This window comes from Heterodontus francisci, chromosome 17 (genome assembly GCF_036365525.1).
Source record: "Heterodontus francisci isolate sHetFra1 chromosome 17, sHetFra1.hap1, whole genome shotgun sequence".
NCBI classification, from domain to species: domain Eukaryota; kingdom Metazoa; phylum Chordata; class Chondrichthyes; order Heterodontiformes; family Heterodontidae; genus Heterodontus; species Heterodontus francisci.
In genome coordinates, this window is record NC_090387.1 from 2,554,040 (window position 1) to 2,577,593 (window position 23,554).

General features: G+C 45.1%; 1 protein-coding gene across 3 annotated transcripts in view; it reads left to right on the forward strand.

The window, feature by feature from the left end:
* zc3h18 (zinc finger CCCH-type containing 18) overlaps positions 1 to 18,439 on the forward strand; it is a 244,396-nt gene extending 225,957 nt beyond the window's left edge. For all 3 annotated transcript variants that reach the window (XM_068048996.1, XM_068048995.1, XM_068048997.1), the window contains 4 exons: positions 9,140 to 9,315; positions 10,029 to 10,125; positions 13,896 to 14,001; positions 17,700 to 18,439. In XM_068048996.1, coding sequence (XP_067905097.1) covers positions 9,140 to 9,315; positions 10,029 to 10,125; positions 13,896 to 14,001; positions 17,700 to 17,925 — 605 coding nt within the window. In that variant the 3' untranslated portion in view covers positions 17,926 to 18,439. The remainder of the gene's footprint in view (positions 1 to 9,139; positions 9,316 to 10,028; positions 10,126 to 13,895; positions 14,002 to 17,699) is intronic.
* Positions 18,440 to 23,554: the final 5,115 nt, after the last annotated feature.

Genomic DNA, 23,554 nt, shown 5'->3' on the forward strand with positions numbered 1-23,554 from the left:
ATAAGAAGAAATTTTATAGTTGCATAAAGGGAAAGCAGGTGGTCAAGAGTAATGTAGGCCCACTAAAAGCTGAAACCGGAGATATTGTCATTGAGAATGGGGAAATGGCAGACATGTTGAACAATTACTTTGCCTCAGTATTTACAGTTGAAAAGGAGGATAACTTGCCGGAAGTCCCGAAAAAATTAATAGCCAATAGGGGACAGGGACTTAATACAATTAATGTAAGTAAAACACCAGTAACAAGGAAATTAATGGAACTAAAGAGTGAGAAATCCCCAGGACCTGACGGTTTCCATCCGAGGGTGTTAAAGGAAGTAGGGGAGCACATTGTAGATGCCCTAATCATAGTCTTTCAGAGTTCCCTAGATTCAGGAGTGGTCCCTCTGGATTGGAAAGTTGCACATGTCATTCCACTTTTTAAGAAGGGTGAAAGGGGGAACCAAGGAAATTACAGACCAGTTAGCCTGACATCTGTGGTGGGGAAGTTGCTGGAGTCTATAATCAAGGATAGGGTGACTGAACACCTCGGAAAACTTCAGTTAATCAGGGACAACCAGCATGGATTCATGACAGGAAGGTCATGCCTGACAAATCTCATTGAATTTTTTGAAGAGGTGACTTAGGTAGTGGACAGGGGAATGTCTATGGATGTTATTTATATGGATTTCCAGAAGGCATTTGATAAAGTCCCACATAAGAGACTGTTAACTAAGGTAGAAGCCCATGGAGTTGAGGGCAAATTATTGACATGGTTAGGAAGTTGGTTGAGTGGTAGGCGACAAAGAGTGGGGATAATGGGAAGTACTCCGATTGGCAGGACGTAACTAGTGATGTCCTGCAGCGATCTGTGTTGGGGCCTCAATTATTCACATTATTCATTAACGACTTGGATGATGGCATAGTAATCATATATCCAAATTTGCTAATGATACAAAGTTAGGCGGCATTGTAGACAGTCTGGATGATAGCATAAAATTGCAAGGAGATATTGACAGACTAGGGGAATAGCCAAAACTGTGGCAGATGTATTTCAATGTGGGCAAGTGTGAGGTTATCCATTTTGGACCAGAAAAGGATAGAGCAGGGTACTTTCTAAATGGTTAAGTACAGTGGATGTCCAAAGAGACTTGGGGGTTCAGGTGCATAGATCTTTAAAATGCCACAAACAAGTGCAGAAAATAATCAAAAAGACTAATGGAATGCTAGCCTTTATATCTAGAGGATTGGAGTATAAAGACACAGAGGTTATGCTGCAGCTGTACAAAACCCTGGTTAGACCCCACTTGGAGTACTGTGAGCAGTTCTGGGCACCATACCTTAGGAAGGATATACTGGCCTCGGAGGGAATGCAACGTAGGTTTACAAGAATGATACCTGAACTACAGGGGTTAAGTTACGAGGAGAGATTACACAAATTCCGAAGAAGGGTCACTGACCCGAAACGTTAACTCTGCTTCTCTTTCCACAGATGCTGCCAGACCTGCTGAGTGAATCCAGCATTTCTTGTTTTTGTTACACAAATTAAGCCTGTTTTCGCGAGCATTTAGAAGGTTAAGGGTGATCTGATCGAAGTCTTCAAGCTATTAACAGGAAAAGACAGGCTAGATAAAGATAAACTATTTTCACTGGTTGGAGATTCTAAAACTAGGGGGCATAGTCTAAAGATTAGAGCCAGATGGTTCAGGAGAGATGTTAGGAAGCACTTCTTCACGCAAAGGGTGGTAGAGGTTTGGAACTCTCTCCCACAGACAGCAGTTGAGGCTGGAACAGTTGTTAATTTTAAAATCTGAGATAGATAGAATTTTGTTAAGCAAAGATATTAAGGGATATGGGCCAAAGGCAGGTATATGGAGTTAGGCCGCGGATCAGCCATGATCTCATTGAATGGCGGGACAGGCTCGAGGGGCTGAATGGCCTACTCCTGTTCCTATTGATATATATTGTGAATAGCTGTGGTCCCCCACTAGTCACTGCCTGCCACTCGGAAAAAGACCCGTTTATTCCTACTTTTTGTTTCCTGTCTGCCAACCAGTTCTCTATCCATGTCAGTACCTTACCCCCAATCCCATGCGCTTTAATTTTGCATGCTAATCTCTTATGTGGGGTCTTATCGAAAGTCTTCTGAAAGTCTTAAATACATCACATCCACTGGTTCTCCCTTATCTATTATACTAGTTACATCCTCAAAAAAAATTCCAGTAGATTTGTCAAGCATGATTTCCCTTTCGTAAATCCATGTTGACTTTGTCCGATCCTGTCATTGTTTTCCAAGTGCTCTGCTATTACATCTTTTATAATGGGAAAATGGCGCACTGACACGGAACACAAAAGTCCGAGTGTATCAGGCCTGTGTCCTCAGCACCTTGCTCTACGGCAGCGAGGCCTGGACAACGTATGCCAGCCAAGAGCGACGTCTCAATTCATTCCATCTTCGCTGCCTTCGGAGAATACTTGGCATCAGGTGGCAGGACTATATCTCCAACACAGAAGTCCTTGAAGCGGCCAACATCCCCAGCTTATACACACTACTGAGTCAGCGGCGCTTGAGATGGCTTGGCCATGTGAGCCGCATGGAAGATGGCAGGATCCCCAAAGACACATTGTACAGCGAGCTCGCCACTGGTATCAGACCCACCGGCCGTCCATGTCTCCGTTATAAAGACGTCTGCAAACGCGACATGAAATCGTGTGACATTGATCACAAGTCGTGGGAGTCAGTTGCCAGCATTCGCCAGAGCTGGCGGGCAGCCATAAAGACAGGGCTAAATTGTGGCGAGTCGAAGAGACTTAGTAGTTGGCAGGAAAAAAGACAGAGGCGCAAGGGGAGAGCCAACTGTGCAACAGCCCCAACAAACAAATTTCTCTGCAGCACCTGTGGAAGAGCCTGTTACTCCAGAATTGGCCTTTATAGCCACTCCAGGCGCTGCTTCACAAACCACTGACCACCTCCAGGCGCGTATCCATTGTCTCTCGAGATAAGGAGGCCCAAAAGAAAGAAAAGAAAAGAATGGACTCTAGCATTTTCCCCACTACTGATATCAGGCTAACCGGTCTATAATTCCCTGTTTTCTCTCTACCTCCTTTTTTTAAATAGTGAGGTTACACTAGTTACCTTCCAATCCATTGGAACGGTTCCAGAGTCTATAGAATTTTGAAAAATGACCACAAGGCATCTACTATTTCGAGGGCAACTTCCTTAAGTACTCTGGGATGTAGATTATCAGGCCCTGGGGATTTATCGGCCTTCAATCCCATCAATTTCCCAAACACCATTTCCCTACTAATACTGATTTCATACAGTTCCTCCTTCTCACTAGACCCGATGTTCCCTAACATTTCTGGGAGGTTATTTGTGTTCTCCTTTGTGAAGACAGAACCAAAGTATGTATTTAATTGGTCTGCCATTTCTTTGTTCCCCATTATAAATTCCCCCGTTTCTGACTAAGAGACCCACATTTGTCTTCACTAATCTTTTTCCCTTCACATATCTATAGAAGCTTTTACAGTCAGTTTTTATATTCTCTGAAAGCTGTCTTTCATATTCTATTTTCCCCTTCTTAATCAATCCCTTTGTCCTCTTTTGCTGAATTCTAAACTGCTCCCAATCCTCAGGTTTGCTGCTTGTTCTGGCCATTTTATATTTCTCCTCCTTGGATCTAATACTATCCCTAATTTCTTTTGTAAGCCATGGTAGAGCCACCCTTCCTGTTTTATTTTTGTGCCAGACAGGAGTTAACAATTGTAGTAATTCATCCATGCGCTCTTTAAATGCTAGCCATTGCCTATCCACTGTCAACCCTTTAGGTAACGTTCCCCAATCTATCATAGCCAACCCCCGCCTCATGCCTTCGTAGTTTCCTTTATTTAGATTCAGGATCTTAGTCTCGGAATCAACTCTGTAACTCTCCATCTTCATGAAGAATTCTATCATGTTATGGCCGCTGTTCCCCAAGGGACCCCGCACAACAAGATTGTTAACTAATCCTTTCTCATTACACAATACCCAGTCTAAGATGGCCTGTTCTCTAGTTGGTTCCTCAACATATTGGTCCCAAAAAAATCACGTACGTACTCCAGGAAATCATCTTCTGCAGTATTATTGCTAATTTGGTTTCCCCAATCTATACGTAGATTAAACTCACCCATAATTACAGTTGCACCCTTATTGCACGCATCTCTAATTTCCTGTTTAATGCCATCCTCTACATCACCACAGCTGTTTGGGGGTCTATATACAACCCCCACCAATCTTTTCTGCCCCTTGGTGTTTCTTAGCTCCACCCATACAGATTTCGCATCAGGATTCTCTGAGCTAATATCCTTCCTCGCTATTGTATTGATTTCCTCTTTTACTAACAACACTACTCCAACTCCTTTCCCTTTTTGCCTGTCCTTGCTAAATATTGAATACCCCTGGACGTTCAGTTCCCATCCTTGGTCACTCTGCAGCCATGTCTCCGTAATCGCAACTATATCGTATCCATTTACATCTATTTGAGCGGTTAATTCACCTACCTTTTTGTGAATACTCCTTGCATTGAGACACAATACCTTTAGGCTTGTATTTTTAACATTCTTAGTCATCTTAGCATTATTTCGCACTATGGCCCTATTTGTTTCTTGCCCTTGATTTCTATGCCTTCCATTTTTGTTTTTTTTCTCTTGTCTTTCATTTCTATCCTTGTTTCCTCCTCCTCAGTCTCCCCACTCAGGCTACGGACCAAGTGCTGGAAAATGGGATTAGAATAGTTTGGTGCTTGATGCCCAGCACAGACATGATGGGCTGAAGGGCCTGTTTTGTGCTGTATAACTCAATGAGATCCCCTTGCCATTCTAGTTTAAATCCTCCCCAACAGCACTAGCAAATGCCCCTACAAGGACATCGGTTCCAGTCCTGCCTGGGTGTAACCTGTTCCGCTTGTACAGTTCCCACCTTCCCCAGAACCAGTCCCAATGTCCCAGGATTCTAAATCCCTCCCTCCTGCACTATTTCTCCAGCCACGCATTCATCTGGTCTATTCTCCTGTTCCTATACTCACTAACACGTGGCACAGGAAGTAATCCTGAGATTACTACCTTAGAGGTCCTGCTTTTTAAGTTAGCTGCTAACTCCTTAAATTCATCTTGCAGGACCTCATCCCTTTATCTACCTATGTCGTTGGTACCCACATGTACCATGACCACTGGCTGTTCACTCTCCTCCTTCAGAATTGGGGCGGCACAGTGGCGCAGTGGTTAGCACCGCAGCCTCACAGCTCCAGGGACCCGGGTTCAGTTCTGGGTACTGCCTGTGCGGAGTTTGCAAGTTCTCCCTGTGACCGCGTGGGTTTTTGCCGTGTGCCCCGGTTTCCTCCCACAGCCAAAGACAGGTGATAGGTAAATTGGCCATTGTAAATTGCCCCTAGTGTAGGTAGGTGGTAGGGAATATGGGATTACTGTAGGGTTAGTATAAATGGGTGGTTGTTGGTCGGCACAGACTCGGTGGGCTGAAGGGCCTGTTTCAGTGCTGTATCTCTAAATAAATAAATAAAATAAAATTAAAATAAATGTCCTGCAGCCACTCCGAGACGTCCTTTACCCTAGCACCAGGGAGGCAACATACCATCCTGGAGTCTCGTTTGCGGCCACAGGAACGCCTGTCTGTTCCCTTTACAATTGAATCTCCTATCACTATGGCTTTCCCAGACCTCCCCACCACGCCCCAGCCCCCCCCCCCCCAGCCTTGCTATGCAGAAGAGCCATTTGTGGTGCCATGAACTTGGCTGTTGCTGCTTTCCCCTGGGAGGCCATCACCTCCCCCCCCCCCCCCCCACCCCCTGCCAAAAGTATCCAAAGAGATCTATCTGTTTGAGAGGGGGATGGCCACAGGGGACTCCTCCACTACCTGCCTGTTAGTCATCAACCAATCACCTTGCAGCTTTCCTGTGATGTCACTGTTGACTTTTTTTTTCCCAATCTCCGGCGCGCCTGGCCTGCTCTCTGCTCTGCTTCCAGAAGGTAAGTGGCTAGGCCGCGATCCTCGGGCTGTATTTATCAGCTTCTCTCTCTCGGCGTTCTCCCCTCAGGTCCGTTGAAGGGTGGGGTCAAGCGCGGGAAAAAATGGAAGGATTCTGGCCGGTTCGGGCTCGGGCCTGATGTGTTTCTGTCGGGTGCGGGTCGCGTTTTTTTTTTCCAGATCCGCGCAGGTATTTATTTCAAAGTACCCTGTTACCACACCACGAATAATTGATCCCAGCATTTTCCCTACTACTGGCCTATAATTCCCCCTTTTCTCTTCCTCTTTTCTTATATAGCTGCCTTATGTTTGCTACCTTCCAATCCTTGGAAACTGTTCTAGAATCAAGGAATTCTGAAAGATCAAAACCAATGCCTTCACGGGATCTGTTGCCACGTAGTCCCATTCATTTCTCCAGTACTATTTCTTTACTTATCCTGATTTTTTTAAGTAAAGACACTAGGAGAGGGACACCTGGATCCTTATCAGTTACACAAAATTAACATTTCCAACTTCCTCATCTTCTTCCCATCTAAATCATCAGGCAGTACTTTTAAACTTCAAACTCATTCAGTATTTAAGAGCTTCCATATACCACCTATAAATAAGCATGACATTGTACATTTTGGAAGGAAGAATAAGGAGTCCACATACTCCTTGGAAAGCATGTGCCCAGAACTTGGGGCCATCAATATAAGATCATCGCTAATAAATCAAATACGGAATTCAGGACAAACTTAAAGTGGTTGCAATGTGGAACTCGCTACCACAGGCAGTGGTAATGTGTGTGATGTGCCTGTGGTTTTGTGTGTTTGTGATGTGCCCGTGGTTTTGTGTGTGTGTGTGAGACATGCCTGCGGTTACGTCTGTGTGTGCGCGACATCTGCCTGTGTGTGTGCGCGACATGTGCCTGTGTGTGTGCGCGACATGTGCCTGTGCGCGTGCGCGCGAAATGTGCCTGTGTGTTGTGATGAAAACCACACCTGCCTAGAATGAGGCATATTAATTTTGTTACATTGTCATTAATTTTAAACTCTTACTGGACTGAAAACATGGCTGCACCTGCATTCTAACAGGGCAGTGGCTGGAAACATTTGCATTATAAGGGACAGTTGTTTGGAGAAGACAATGGAACTACTCCCTGATTCAGTTAACCAAATGGATTTTGATCACATTGAATGTGTGAAAGCCAGCATTCCGGCCCTTTACTGAGGATATGTACTAAGATTGAAAGAATCCAAAAAACCTTGCTGGGCAGGTTGTCCCGAAAAATAAAGAGCTAGTCACATGACTTGCCTGCTGGCCCAAGTTTGGTTTGAATTCTGTTCACAAAACAGTCCGAGGTTATACTGCAACTGAACTTGAAAAGAGAGCATCTCTCACGAAAAGAAGAAACTGCAACTGGATTTCAAGAAGACAGAAAACCATCGAAACAACTTTGAAAGTGTGTACTGGGCCCAAACGAGACAGCAAGATCGAACTGCAATCAAAGACTTTACATCAAACTCAAAAGAATAAATGACCTTCAGCAATTGCTTCAAACCTTTCCCCTTGATTCTTTCTCCTTTTCTCTCTATCTGCATGTGTGTTTATCGTGTATGCATACTAGCGTGGTCACTTCGCGAATTTTCAGTCGTTTTAACTGAATTAGAGTTTTAAGGTTAATAAACTTGCACCTTTCTTGTTTAAATCTAAGAAAACCTGTCTGGTTGATTTCTTTGCCATTACAATTGGAGAGCAGTGAACAAGGATTCACTTAGGGGAAGCTAAAAACACAGTGTTTTAAAAATTAAACCCTGTTAAGGCCGAACCAGGGAAAAGCTGAGAGGGAACCCCTCGACCCCTTTCTCACCTGATCATAACTTTTTTTTATTTGTTCGTGGGATGTGGGCTTCGCTGGCTAGGCCAGCATTTATTGCCCATCCTTAATTGCCCTTGAGAAGGTGGTCGTGAGCTGCCTTATTGAACCACTGCAATCATTGGGGTGTAGGTACACCCACAGTGCTGCTCGGAAGGGGGTTCCAGGATTTTGACTCAGCGACAGTGAGGGAACAGATGGTGTGTGGCTTAGAGGAGAGCTTGTGCCTTTGTGCGTGTGTGTGTGTGAGAGCAATGAGAGATGTGCCAACCACTGTCCCGAGGCACCTGGTGAAGAGAGAAACAATATCTGGGAACTTCCTGATGATGCTTTGTGCTTCACAGCTGTAAATTCTATCTATACGTGTTTCAGACTGGAGGATGCTAGACAGCGGTGTTCCCCAGTAAAATTTCAAAGTTTGTCAATGATACCAAACCTGGAGGTGTGAAGAAATGCTTCCTGGCACAATGATAGGAACAGCTTTGGTTAACTTGTACTTTCTACATGTATAGCTCAGTTTATGTTCAGTAACCATGCTACTATTCTACATCACTGAAAATTGCTGATAACTTGTATGAACCGTACTGCATGAGTAACACCACAGAGTAAACTTCCCGCTGTATCGCGATGATGTAAGAAAACAGTGGGAGGAGAACCACAGCTGTTCGTGGTTGCTTTCTATTTTATTTCCTGCTCTAGCCAATATATGCAAAATTGTGCAATTGGAATGCTTGTGGTGCAGTGAGATGCAGATTCGATTTTTCCATCCGCACTCAATCCTTATCCCACTCATATCATTGTGAAAGGTGTGGAGTGAAGGGCAAGTTCCTTTATTGAAAGGAGTAACATTTCAGGCTCTAGACAGACACCTCTAAACATCCCATTCAAAGTCCTGGGAATACATTGTCCAGCTATCTTCTAATGAGGAAAGTTGGAATGTATTTTAAAGTTCCAGACCATTCAACTGGTGAGAAAGGTCAAGTAGTTCATTTATGAAAGAAGGAAAGAACTTGCATTTAAGTAGTACATTTCACATCCTCAAGAGCTCTATGACTCCCAAAGCACTTTCCAGCAAATTAGTTGCTTATTTTGCTGCTGCTGTTCTGAAGCAGTCCTGACCAATTCAACATGTATCAATTTGAGCAAGGATGATCCCAAACCTGTTGTGTTTCCTTAATATTGTTAAAATCTAATGTTTCATGTTTTCATTTCCTACCTCGCTCACATTCCTTCTGGTTGAGTCACTAGGTGAACAACACTAAAGTATTTCAATCCAATTTCAGTGAAACCCAAAAGAGAGGAGACACCAAGAGACAAGGAGCGTGAGGATAGGCGGAAACGTGAGATTCCACCACAGCCACAGAAATCTTCCTCCACAGCAAAACCCACCCAGATCAGCAAACCCCCACAGCTTGTCTACAGTGCGCATAAGGACATTAAACTGACGCTACTGAACAAGGTAATGTAAAAGTACGAAATTCACCCGATTATGTGTTTGGGTTTTAAATAGTTTTTTGTGTACAATTTTACTGAAGTAAAGGATGGTGGAGCTGGAAAACCATTTCAGACTTGTGCTCAATATACTACTAAGTAATTCAAGGACGCAGTAGATTCAGTGTCCGGCACCAGCTGCTGGGAGAGTGAGTGATGGGTACAGTTTAGTGTTCGGTACCCACAGCTGCTGGTAGAGTGAGGGAGGCATTTAATGGCAGGCGGCAGCAGCAGCAATTGGCGAAGTGAAGGGACAGATTTAGTGCATGTCTTTTTCTGTTAAATCATAACAAGCTCAAATGGGAGTCAACCCAGACCCATGCTGGTGGATTGAAGGGAGCAGAAGGATGAATGGGGAAAAGTGCACCTGTTTATCCTCTCCAAGGTTGGGGAAAGAAATACTGTTTTAAACCAGCTCCTACTTCATGCTAATTCGAGAAGCTGAGGACTTTCTCTATTTGTTGCACACTGCCTCTCCAAGTTTGCACAGTTCCTGTCAAATGTGGAGAGGGTTTTGTACCAGAGTTCCCTTCACTAAAGACCCTTTTCCTCTTTATTGACTGATCGGGCAGTGTTCCATCAGGCATTTTAGGCAAGTGCATTAAGCCTGAGTGTGATATGAGGGGATTGACTGATCTATAGCTGTACTGTGGTGATTTTGAAACCTTTTTTCTATTTCAGCCTGCTGATAAGGGCACCAGGAAACGATATGAGCCTTCTGATAAGGAAAGGCCGTCCTCTCCGCCTTCCAAACGGGTCGCCCTGTCTCCGGAAAGAGGTTTGTAATTGCCCAGGCCAGGTTCTCCTGTGAAATTTTGCAACAGTGTATTTGGAATACAGAGGCAGGCGAGTAAGGTGGAAACAGAATATAATGGATTATAGACTGTATCTAACCATACAGAAGCAGGCCATTCAGCCCTTTGTGCCTGTATCAGGTGTCCCTCGGGTCTGTGTTGGGGCCTCAACTATTCGCTGTATTTATTAATGACTTAGATGATACAATAGAAAGCTACATATCTAAGTAATAACAGAAAGGTAGGCAGCATTGTAAGCAGTGTAGGTGGAAGCATAAAATTACAAACCAATGTTAATAAATGAATGGTCAAAACTGTGGTAAATGGGTTGCAATGCAGGAAAATGTGAGGTCTTCCACTTCACACCTAAAAAGGATAGAATAGGGCAGTTTCTAAATAGTGAAAAGCTAGAAACAGTGGAGGTCCAAAGAGACTTGGGGTTCCAGGTACATAGATATTAAAATGCCATGAACAGGTACAGAAAATTATCAAAAAGGCGAATGGAATGCTGGCCTTTATATCCAGAGACTGGAATGCGAGGGGAAGAATTCCTGCCACAGCTATACAGAGCCCTGGTTAGACCGCACTTGGAGCACTTAGGCAGGATATATTGGCCTTGGAGGGAGTGCAGCGCAGAGTTACTAGAATGATAACTGACTCCAAGGATTACATTGGAAGGAGCGATCGCACAAACTAGGGTTGTATTTCTTGTAATTTAGAAGATTAAGGGGTGATTTGAATGAAGATTTCAAGATATTAAGGGGAACTGATAGTGGAAATAATTTCTCCCTATCTACCCCGTTTGGGGAGTCTAGGAGTAGGGGCTTCATCAAAAAATTAGAGCCAGCCCTTTCAGGAGTGAAATTAGGAATCACTAGAAGTGGTGGATGTTTCGAACTCTCTTCCACAAACAATTGATGCTTGGACAGTTGTTAATTTTAAACCTGAGATAAATTTCTGTTATCCAAAGATATTAAGGGATATTGGTCTATAGAGTGCGGTCACAGATCAGCAACAATCTCATTGAATGATACAGCAGGCTCGAGGGGCTAAATGGCCTATTCCTGTTTCTCATTGGGCCTTCTCCCTGCTCTTTCTCCATAGTGCTGAAACTTTATCCTTTTCAAGTATTTATCCAATTCCCCTTTGAAAGTTGCTATCAAATCTGCTTCCAGTGCATTCTAGATCATAATGTATGATTAAATGCATACAAGAAGGTGCACATATACTGAAGCTAGTCCAGAAGACAGAATAATGTATGTTACAAGTAGTGCTGGTAACCCTTCAGTTTGATGTTCCTATCCATTTTGCTGATACTTAGTAACAGAGAAGTGAAGTGGTTGTTTTGGGGACTGAATATTGTTGGAAATATGGATGGGCGCTTGAAGGAAATAAACTTGCAAGGCTACGGGAATAAAGCAGGGGAATGGGACTGACTGGATTGCTCTGCTGAGAACCGGCATGGACTGGGATGGGCCGAATGGCAGCCTCCTATGCCATAAATGAACTCTGACTCCAGATACAGAAGGATATTTACTTTACAGAAACAGGCCTTTCAACCCAATAGGTCCATGCAGGTGTTTATGCTCAACACAAGCCTCCTCCCACCCCTCTTTATCTAACACCATCAACATATTCTATTCTTTTCTTCATATATGTTTACTTAGCTTCCCCTTGCATGCAGCTATGCTATTCACCTCCACTACTGCATGTGGTAGTGAGTTCCACATTGTAACCACTCTGAGTAAAGAAGTTTGTCCTGAATTCCGTATTGGATTTATTAGTGACTATCTTATATTGATGGTCCCTAGTTCAGGGCCCATATTTTCCAAGGAGTATGTGGACTCCTTATTCTTCCTTCCAAAATGTACAATGTCATGCTTATTTATAGGTGGTATATGGAAGCTCTTAAATAATGAATGAGTTTGAAGTTTAAAAGTACTGCCTGATGATTTAGATGGGAAGAAGATTAGGAAGTTGGAAATGTTAATTTTGTGTAACTGATAAGGGTCCAGGTGTCCCTCTCCTAGTGTCTTTACTTAAAAAACTTTTAAAAATCAGGATAAAGAAATAGTACTGGAGAAATGAATGGGACTACGTGGCAACAGATCCCATGAAGGCATTGGTTTTGGTCTTTCAGAATTCCTTGATTCTAGAACAGTTCCCAAGGATTGGAAGGTAGCAAACATAAGGCCGCTATTTAAGAAAAGAGGAAGAGAGAAAAGGGGGAATTATAGGCCAGTAGTAGGGAAAATGCTAGAATCAATTATTCATGGTGTAGTAACAGGGTACTTCGAAATGAGTACCTGCGTGGATCTGGAAAAATAAACGACCCGCACCCGACAGAAACACATCAGACCCGAGCCCAACTCGGCCAGAGTCCTTCCATTTTTTCCCGCACCCAACCCTTCCGGGAGTGGAGCGGACCTGAGGCGAAAACGCTGAGAGAGAAGTCGATAAATACAGCCCGAGGATCGCGGCCTAGCCGCTTACCTTCCGCGAGCAGAGCAGAGAGCAGGCCAGGCGTGCTGGAGTTTGAAAACAAAGTCAACAGTGACATCACAGGAAAGCTGCAAGGTGATTGGTTGATGACTAACAGGCAGGTAGTGCAGGAGTCCCCTGTGGCCCATCCCCCTCTCAAACAGATAGATCTCTTTGGATACTCCTGGGGTTGGGGGGGGCGGGGGGTGATGGCCTCCTGATCACTATCCAATCACTGCCCCTGTAAACATCTGTGTTGAATTGGGCTCAATTCTGCTTTTCTGCCTGTCATAACCCTCCTCAGCCCACTCCTGTGATGGAAGAAAAAGTTAACACTCACCTGCTTGGCTCATACATCCTGCTTAGGAGAGGTACCAGTGCGGCAGTTTTAACTTTAGGTCACAGGTATAGCTGGTGTGGGTGATCGCTGTAAATGGTGCATTTTTTGGTGCTTATTCTGTGATGCCGGTGAGTTTGTTTCTTGGTGTTTACTGTGTGATGTCAGTCAGTGTATTTCTCATTTTTCTTTTTCCCATTCTTGGGATGTGGACATCACTGACTAGGCCAGCATTTATTGCTCATCCCTAATTACCCTGGAGAAGGTGGTGGTGAGCTGCCTTCTTGAACCACTGCAGTCCATGTAATACAGGTACACCCACAATGCTGTTAGGAAGGGAGTTCCAGGATTTTGACTCAACGACAGTGAAGGAACGGCAATATATTTCCAAATCAGGGGAAACTTGCAGTTGGTAGAGGTCAGTTTGGAAGGTGCTGTGGAAGGAGCCTTGGTGCGTTGCTGCAGTGCATCTTGTAGATGGTACACACTGCTGCTACTGTGCGTCGGTGGTGGAGGGAATGAATGTTTAAGTTGCTGGATGGGGTGCTGTTCAAGCAGGTTGCTTTGTCTTGGATGGTGTCAAACCTCTTGAGTGTTTAGGAGAACGGTAGCATATTCATAATGACGAGTAATCCAGAGGCCCGGACTGATGTTCTGGATGCATGGGTTCCAGTAACACCATGGCAGCTGGGGGAATTTAAATTCAATTTATTAATAAATCTGGAATAAAATGCTAGTCTCCGTAATGATGAGCATGAAACAGCTGAATTGTCATAAAAACCCATCTGGTTCACTAATGTCCTTTAGTGGAGGAAATCTGGTGTTCTTACCCAGTCTGGTCTACATATGACTGCAGATCCACAGCACTGTGATTGGATTAACTGTACTCTGAAATAGCCTGGAAAGAAATGTCAAATACCTGGTTGTCTGTTTCAGGGCATCGTGAGCGGAAGGCATTTGGAAGGCCACCATCACCAAAGGGCGAACGTCAGAGTAGCCGAGCACCAGCAATGATTCGATCATCTCCGGCCCAAGCAGAGAGGTAAGTACATGCACAAGTCAACAGTGGATGAACTTGAGGATAACTTCACCGAATCTACTTTCTTAAACCTCTGAATTGCAATGCAGGTGGAGAAGGTGAAAGTGTTTCTGATGAGGGCAGGTGTATGGTATGTTAAAGCACTTGGTAGAGGGACATGCTCCCATCTCCAGCCTGCAGTCACTGGATCTGAATTCTTGTAAAGGAACTTTACAGTGGTTCAGAAATGGCATTGGGGCAGCCAATGGAAAAACAAATTATTAAGCCAATGTGAGGCACTATATTGCAACAGACCAGAGTACTGCATTACATCTGAACCTGCGTCATACCTGACTTAACCGAGTTTTAAATGTGCGTGAATATTAAAAGCAAACCATATTGGAGGGGAGTGGGTATAGCAGGAGCAGATGCTGCAGTAAAAGCTGTGCTCTGCAACACATGTTGCAGCTCATTCATTCTGCAGGTTCTGAAGTTCCAACCGTTGATGTATTTCATCTTTCCGCTTATTTTGTGGTACAGGCTAAGAGTTTGGTGCAAAAACAGAAATCACTGGAGATACTTAGCAAGTCCAGGAGTTTGTGTAGGATGTTTTCTCCACCAATGCTGCCTGTTGTGCTGAGTGTCTGCAGCATTTTCTGTAGTTTGATTTGCAGTATTTTGCTTTTTGTTCAAGGGCTCGGTGCTCTGGTCTCCAGCCTCTGCTAGTGTTGATGTAGAATTGACCAGTTAGTGAGTGAGGAGCCCGGACAGCTTGGTACAGTCATAATTTCCTGTATTCCCTCTCCTCCCCAGCACACTTCCTCGAGAGGAGAGGTCTGTGCCTCTTTGCAGGGTCCCACTGCTTTGACCGCAAAGGAACTGGTGATCAGTTTTCTAGCAGGTGTTATGCTGTATAAATCAGATAGAAAGTGTAGCCAGTCCTGCTGCTGTTGGAGAAAATGAAATTTCATGCCCATTGCACTTCCTGTTTTTGCAAGTGGGAGTGGTCACAGCCAGTGTAAAAACTGGGGGCAGTTCTTCAGTAGATATCAGTAGCACCTTGTATTTATCTAGCACTTTTAATGTGATAAAATGTCGCAAGGTGCTTCACAGGAGCGTTATAAAACAAGATTGAACACCAAGCCACACGAGGCAATATTTCGGCAAATAGCCAAAAAGCTTAGTCAAAGAGTTAGGTTTTAAGGAGTGTATTAAAGGAGAGTGGAGAAGTGGAGAGGGTTAGGGAACTATTTTCAGAGCTTCGGGCCCAGGCAGCTGAATCTGCAGCCACCAATGGTGAGCAGTTAAAGTTGGGAATGCTCAAGAGGCCAGAGTTAGATATGCGCAGATATCTCGGAGGGTGGTAAGGCTGGAGGATATTACAGATATAAGGATAGCGAGGCCGTGGAGGTACTTGAAAACAAGGATGAGAATTTTTAAATTGAGGCATTGCTCGATTGGGAGCCAGTGTAGGTGAGTGAGCAGCGAAGTGATAGGTGAATAGGACTTGACACGAATAAGGACACTGGCACTAGTGTTTTGGATGACATCAAGCCTACAGAGGGTAGAATGTGGGAAACCAGCCAAGAGTGCATCGGAACAGTCAAGTCTGGCAGTAACAAAGGCGTGAATGAGGATTTCAGCAGCAGATGAGCTGAGACGGGAGAAGTTGGGCGATGTTGCAGAGGTGGAAATAGGCGGTCTTAGTGATGCCGCAGATATGTGGTCAGATTCACACCAAGGTTGCCAGGGAGAGGGATGGAGTCAGCTAGGGAACAAAGTTGGTAGCGGGGACCAAAGACAATAGCTTCAGTCCTTCCACTGCTTAATTGGAGGAAGTTTCTGCTCATCTAGTACTGGAGATTGGACAAGCAGTCTGATAATTTAGCCGCAGTGGAGGGAGAGGTGTTTATGAGGTGGAGCTGGGTGTCTTCAGCATACATGTGAAAAGTAAAGCTGTATTTTTGGATTCTGTCGCTAAGGGACAGCATGTAGATGAGGTAATGCTGCGAGAGCGGGAAGGGAACCCATTGCAGGTGATTCCCTGGCTACGATTAGATAGATAAGAATGGAACCAGGCGAGTGCAGTCCCACCCAGCTGGACACAGTGGAGAGGCATTGGAGGAGGATGGTGTGGTCAACCATGTCTAAGGCTGCACATAGGCCAAGAAGGATGAGGAGGGAAAGTTTCCCTTTGTCACAGTCACATAGGATATAATTTGTGATTAAGAGCTGTCTCGGTACTGTGACAGGGGCGGAAACCTGATTGGAGGGATTCAAAGATGGAGTTCTGGGAAAGATGGGCCTGGATCTGGGAGGTGACAACTGACCAAGAACTTTGGAGAGGAAAGGAAAGTTGGAGATTTGTTGTATAATGCTCCTGTGAAGCGCTGTGGGATATTTTATTACATTAAAGGTACATTGAATAAATATTTATTACATTAAATATAAGTTGTTGAGATGAGATGGTCGTTTGCAAGGACAGTGAGGTTTTGGGATTTTTTTTGAGGAGAGGAGTAATGATGGCAGATTTAATGGCAAGAGGGAAATTACCTGAAGAAAGAGAACTGTTAATAATTTGGCTAACATGGAAACCAGGAGGGGAAGTTTTGTTGCTCGTAGTTTAGTGGAAATAGGGTTGAGGGAGCATGAGGTGGATCTCATGGACAAGATGAGCTCAGAGAGGACGTGAAGTGAGATGAGAGAGAAACTGAGTGGCGCAGTGGTTAGCACCGCAGTCTCACAGCTCCAGCGACCCGGGTTCAATTCTGGGTACTGCCTGTGTGGAGTTTGCAAGTTCTCCCTGTGTCTGCGTGGGTTTCCTCCGGGTGCTCCGGTTTCCTCCCACATGCCAAAGACTTGCAGGTTGATAGGTTAATTGGCCATTATAAATTGTCCCTAGTATAGGTAGGTGGTAGGGAAATATAGGGACAGGTGGGGATGTGGTAGGGATATGGGATTAGTGTAGGATTAGTTTAAATGGGTGTTTGATGGTCGGCACAGACTCGGTGGGCCGAAGGGCCTGTTTCAGTGCTGTATCTCTTTAAAAAAAACTGAAGAAAGATGAGAGTTCAGGGCTAAGACAGGGGGAGCTTTAAAGGAAGTTTGACAAAGTGGCCTCTAGTAGAAAGGAGAGAAGGGGCAGAGGCATCTGATCGAATGATCTCAATCTTGGTGACAAAGAAGTCATGAGCTTTTTGTACTTATTGTTGGAGGTGAGCATGGACAAAACAGGGGAGAGGGGTTTAAGAAGATTGTTTACAGGGGAGAAAAGAAGCTGGGGAGTGGGGGGTGCGGCGGGGGTTGGGGTGGTTGGTGTTATCTTTGCATTCCAGGATGATCCTGAAACAGTGAGCGGTTTTAGATATCATCACGAGCTTATGGAATCTAGACATGTGAGCTAAAGACGCAAGTCCAAGGCCCCATAATGGCAAATTCATAAGTGTGATCATTTTTGACCTTGCTACAGAAATGACCATGAAAGATTGTTGTAATCTGGTTTACTAATATCCTTCAGAAAGGGAGTTGCTGTCCTTACCCAGCCTGACCTACATGTGACTCCAGTTCCTTGTTATGTAGTTGACTCTTGTCTAGGCGCAGCTAAGGATGGGAAGAAATGCTGGCTTTCCAACTCAGTCTACATCCCAAGAACAAATAAAAAGAAGGTTCTCAGACAAGTATGACTGCATATATTTAAATCTTTTTTTCCCTTCCCCTTTTAGAAAACGGCCACCTTCACCCCAGTCAAAGGTCTCAAGTAAAGTGACCAGTGTGTCTTCAAGCTCCAGCAAGTCTCATGACACAGCAGCCTCTGCCACCACAGCATCCTCTGCAAAGTCAAGCAAATCCAACACGTTATCTCGCAGGGAGGAGCTGCTGAAACAGCTGAAAGCTGTAGAGGATGCCATTGCCCGCAAACGAGCAAAGATCCCTGGCAAGGTCCAGTAGCTGTGAACCAATCGACGTGGGACCGCAGTCTGTTGATTAGAGACAGCTGTCAGTATTTTCAGTGATTAAATTCGTGATTTTTTCAGGAAGTAGCCATGTTGGGGGCTCCTTGGGTACCTCACTGCCATCCTCTCAACCTCCTGACATCCCAGTGGGTGATGGCTGCAGTTCAACTCCAAATCTGTCATCTTTTTTTCTTCTAAAGTGGAGAGATGGCTGCAGACTGTGAACTCTATTACGTATTTAACACAAACTGACGCTGCAGTGGCAATCGGTTCAAACCGTAGTCAGTGACTGGACCTGAACATGTGGAATCTGACCCTAGAGAAGCCACACCTTTTACACTGCTTTAGAAGTTCTTAGTGTGTGTGTTGTCTGAAGGAATTCCCATCATATACATAATGTGTTACTGGAGAGCAGGTGAATGTGCTGTCAAACGCTGCTTTCTCTTTCCCCTCCGTTTTTTGGGCAAACTTGTTCTTCTGGCTTCCCAAATAAATATTCATTTATTTTACACTTTTCAGATTTTTAATCTCATGCACACACCTTATGGTGGTTGTGTTGGATGTGTAGGTTGAAGACTGAGAACTCTTTGAAACGATCATTCTGTTAACACACACAGCTGAGGTATTGCGGGAAAGCAGGTTTTTTTTATATGCTGATAACAACTGTTGATGTTGGGAGGGCAAAGTAATTGCATTGAATGGGCAGATAAATGTTCAGGATTGACTTTTTTTTACATGACTTTAATAAAGGATTTACTAGTTGTAAAGATTCAGAACAGTTTTGATTAGTAATCTAGCCTTAAATTAATGGAAGTGAGTTTGTGTCAACACTTGCACTTCGAGAGACCCACTGCACTGGTCAGGCAGCTTCCACACGGGTCTAGGATTTCACTTGTTGCATTATGAAGGGTGAAGGGAGATGCAAAGTTCGCTCAGTCTCCAGAATCTGAAACTATGCTGGCCCTCATTTTACACCTGTCTTAAGTTCAACTGCATCCCCTTAGGCATATTTCACATTAACTTTCTCAGACTTTTAGAATCTTCTACAAACTGCCTCAGCCCTACCCTCTCCCGAGCCTCTGACTTTCCCTGCAACTCTGCAGCGTCAGTTCAATTGCAGATGCAGTGAAACCCTTCAGGTGCTGGTGTGCAGTAACTATCAACTTCTGTCCAGCTCATACCTGAAACTGAAGCCAGCTGCCTCGTAAGGCTGCCTGATCCCTAGCCTGAGGTATACTGTACACACATAATTTTCTATTCTACTGTGTTTACAAACCTCACTTCCTGTCGACATTTATTGCTGATCATTATAAATGGAGAGAGAGAAAAGACTGAGCTGTAATTAAATGTAATTAACAGATTCTGAGTTAACCCAGCACAGACTCAGGTCTTTTCTCAGTTTTCAAACTACACATCACCCCTTTCGTCTCACATCTGGAAAAATGTCTGTAAATTCTAGTAATATTCTGAAGTATGATTATAGATGTACAATACTGTAGAAAATCACCTTCATTCATAGAATTCTTGCAGTGGGCTACATGGGCTGGAACCTTGCTAATTTTGGAGCCAGTTTGCTCTTGCAGTCACCTGAGGAGCAAAAGAAAAGATGATTTGAAGCCAGGTTTTAAGAGCTTTTTAAACCAAAGCTGTTTAGAATGTGGCAGGTTACCGAGCTGTCAACTGCATCTTTATATAAGGAGTAACTTCAGTAAGCATCATGACTCTCAGCTCAATTTGTCATTTTTCAGTTTAAAACCAACTGCAGTCAGAGAATCTTTCGTTTCTTTTTATATACGAAAGAAAAGTTGTCAGAATCTCCTCATTTTGGGACCAGGCACTGATTGTGAAGGTCCCTCAGCCCATCAGTATGACCAACCAGCACAATAGCAACAATTGTGGCACAAAAATTAACCTCCCAAGGTCATGCTTTAGTGAGCAGGTTGGAGTTGTTCCCTGATCTAATGTCACTGCCTCAAGATGAGCCTGTGTGGCTGCTGTGCTGGAGTCACTGGAATGAGGGACGAACTCTGAGGCACTGTAGCTGTTTACCCTTGTACTGTCAGGCCATGGATGTTTTTATTACAATTCTGCATTCTCCTTTTTATTTGTATGTTTGTAGGACTTTACATCTCACCACATGGTGAAGCTTTGTTGATCAGTGTCTCCTATTTTGGAGGCTAAGTGAGTGTTAAGGTAGGATGCGTCAAATACAACATCCCTGCTCCAGGATTTGTGTTGGTGCATAGGGAATCACTTTGTTATTGGCCAACTCAGATCAGGAGACAATTTGAATACACTTTCCCAATCCACCACATTCCAGCTCTGCAGAGAATGGTCATACGGGTAAAGGTAGAGCTCAGACTGTGAGAGAGCTGCTTCACCAACCTGCTTCTGCTGACAGGTTCCAAAGCAGCCAGGGAATTTTTACTGCACATATTTTTTTTAACTTTTTGTCTTTTGTCACCGTCTGGGCGGTTATTACAAAAGAGCTTGGTGATCGACCAAGTGGGGCTAAGGAGGTGAGGGGAAGAGAGGAATGGCTACAGAGACGGAAGCTGTGGGCTGGGGAGGTCAGATTGTGTTGTGTGTTGCTAAAGTTGAGAGGCATAGGTGAAGAGGCAAAGTGCTTGTTCCAGGAAGCTGCTGTAATGGGTGAGCTGGTCTTCCTTTGCACTGGTTTGAAGTATTATTTTTCCCTTCAAGTTTCACCCATTCCCTCTCGCAGGCTTTTGTTATTGCAGGGCATTGGGTGACCTCAGATAATTTCCCTAGGTAGTTGGTTAAGTGTGAACCTGAACAGCGGGTACAAGGAGGCTGTGTGACTCTGGGGACATTTAACTGAACCTGATCCCATCCTTAAACATCAAGTAGGGAAGTTACTGCATGGAGACTCAGGCTTCCTGAACTCAGTGCATCAGAGATTGCTGGCCATCTGATATGGTGTCTCAGCATGACCAGCATTAGACAGCACCTTCATCTACTGGGCACAGCAGACAATGAATTTTGCACTAGAGGAATGAAGAGCCATATGGAGTGCTGAGGATATCTCTGATCTCATGTGTTTTAGCTCCTTGTCGGTGAGCTATATAAAGGGGATGTTTCACCGCAGATTGTAAGTGTTGTGGTGTAAAAGTATGTGGAACACCCCTAAGTCATGCAGTTGTTGGCACATTTATACATGTGGCACTTCAAAATGATTACATTCAGCGACAGAAGCCGATCTTTCCATGACCCTGAGCTAATGACCAAAGGTTTCTCGCGCACAAAGTCCAGGCAAGGTTTGGAGATTCTTTGCCTCCAATTCTGGTGATTACACATGGATTCAATAAAACCGGATACTGGACCCCTACCCACACACACTGTACCACGGACCCAGTGATATCGGGGTGGGACGGGGACACGGGGGGGTGGTGCGTGGAGAATGTTTAGTACATGTAGCATCAGGGAAACAGACCTTCGTGCAGTGTTAATGTAGCTGCCAGAATCCAGGACAGGGTTCAAAGACCAGCACACACAACTACAAAATGTTTAAACCATATCCTGTTAGGGAGAGGCTCCCTCAACTTGCAACCTGTAATGGGGTCATCCAACCAGCTGAGCAGATTATTCCAAACTGTATGCAGTGTAACTACATTCGAGTGCTCAGTGAGGAGAGAAGCAGAATAAACAGGCTGCTGTGAAATGGTAGCTGATGGAATGTTTTTAGATTCTCTGTTGATATCTGGCTGTACTCAATTTGCTGAAGCTGCACAGGTCTTGCCTCATTTATACTCTGGCTGCTTGATACGTTTCACTCAGTTCCTGGGAGCTGTCTTTCGGCTGCTGACGTTTTCTTTCTTGATGCTTATTGGCATTAGTTATCCTGTGGTGCAGACAAGGCTCTGAACCTGGCTCACACAGAGCCTGTGTGGGCCAGTAACTCACTGCCTTCACCAGCTGAGTCATCAGGAGAGCTCAGTGCAGTGCACCAACTGGTCATCTTACATCTCGAAGGAGAGCGTGCACAGCAAGGTATTTGTTGCAAATAATTGTGTCTTTGATTGTGTACGCAGTCACCACACGTTTCAAGATCGCTGAAATCCCATGACTTTAGGCCCAGTCAGTAGCTTCCATCTCCTCACCCCTGTTTCCCCCCACAAAGGTGCTGACTTTTTACTGGTATATCCATCGGAGCTGGCCACCCTCTGATAGGGTGCCCGAGTAACATTGATAATCAATAGAGGAGCTTTACAGCCAGGACCAATTGCCTTTCTAACCCAATCTCCATACGCATGGTGTTCAGGAGTGGGCATCCTCCCACTGACCCACAACTACTAAGACCAGTTGTCGTGACTCTCCTGCTGGGATCAGTTAACTTCCACAGGGATTAAATCTGGGTCTTTATCCAACAGAGCTCTTAAAGAGAGCGTTTAAACTAAGTGATTAGAGCTATCAATTAAAACTCAACCATATTACATTAAAATAATATTTACCAATAATATGTGGAAATCCAGACCATCTGAAGAGTAAAGACCAGATGTGTAATTTATTCAAGTGGGTTATATTACTGTGTCACTCAAATGATTCATCCAGATATTGGCATGCAAACTAGTATATGGATTAAGTAGCATGTGATGACTTTCAAGAGGAAGGCCGATAGTCGCTTGGGCTGATGCAGTTAACTGTGCTGAAACATCCACTCAGAACTTCAATGTTTCCAGGTCTCTGTGTCCAGTCAGTGTGTTTTCCAGTGTCTGTACATGCAATGTCCATACTTGCAGTTGGCAATGCGACATAATATCCAGGTTTGCAGTCTGCCCCGTTGGCCGGTGTCTGCGTGCAGTCTGCCCCGTTGGTCGGTGTCTGCGTGCAGTCTGCCCCGTTGGCCGGTGTCTGTGTGCAGTCTGCCCCATTCACCGGTGTCTGTGTGTGCAGTCTACCCCATTGGCCGGTGTCTGCGTGCAGTCTGCCCCGTTGGCCGGTGTCTGCGTGCAGTCTACCCCATTGGCCGGTGTCTGCGTGCAGTCTGCCCCGTTGGTCGGTGTCTGCGTGCAGTCTGCCCCATTCACCGGTGTCTGCGTGCAGTCTGCCCCGTTGGCCGGTGTCTGCGTGCAGTCTGCCCCATTCACCGGTGTCTGTGTGTGCAGTCTACCCCATTGGCCGGTGTCTGCGTGCAGTCTGCCCCGTTGGCCGGTGTCTGCGTGCAGTCTGCCCCATTCACCGGTGTCTGTGTGTGCAGTCTACCCCATTGGCCGGTGTCTGCGTGCAGTCTGCCCTGTTGGTCGGTGTCTGCGTGCAGTCTGCCCCATTCACCGGTGTCTGCGTGCAGTCTGCCCCGTTGGTCGGTGTCTGCGTGCAGTCTGCCCCATTGGCCGGTGTCTGCGTGCAGTCTGCCCCATTCACCGGTGTCTGTGTGTGCAGTCTACCCCATTGGCCGGTGTCTGCGTGCAGTCTGCCCCGTTGGTCGGTGTCTGCGTGAAGTCTGTCCCATTGGTCGGTGTCTGCGTGAAGTCTACCCCATTGGCCGGTGTCTGCGTGCAGTCTGCCCCATTGGTCGGTGTCTGCGTGCAGTCTGCCCCATTGGTCGGTGTCTGCGTGAAGTCTGTCCCATTGGTCGGTGTCTGCGTGAAGTCTGTCCCATTGGT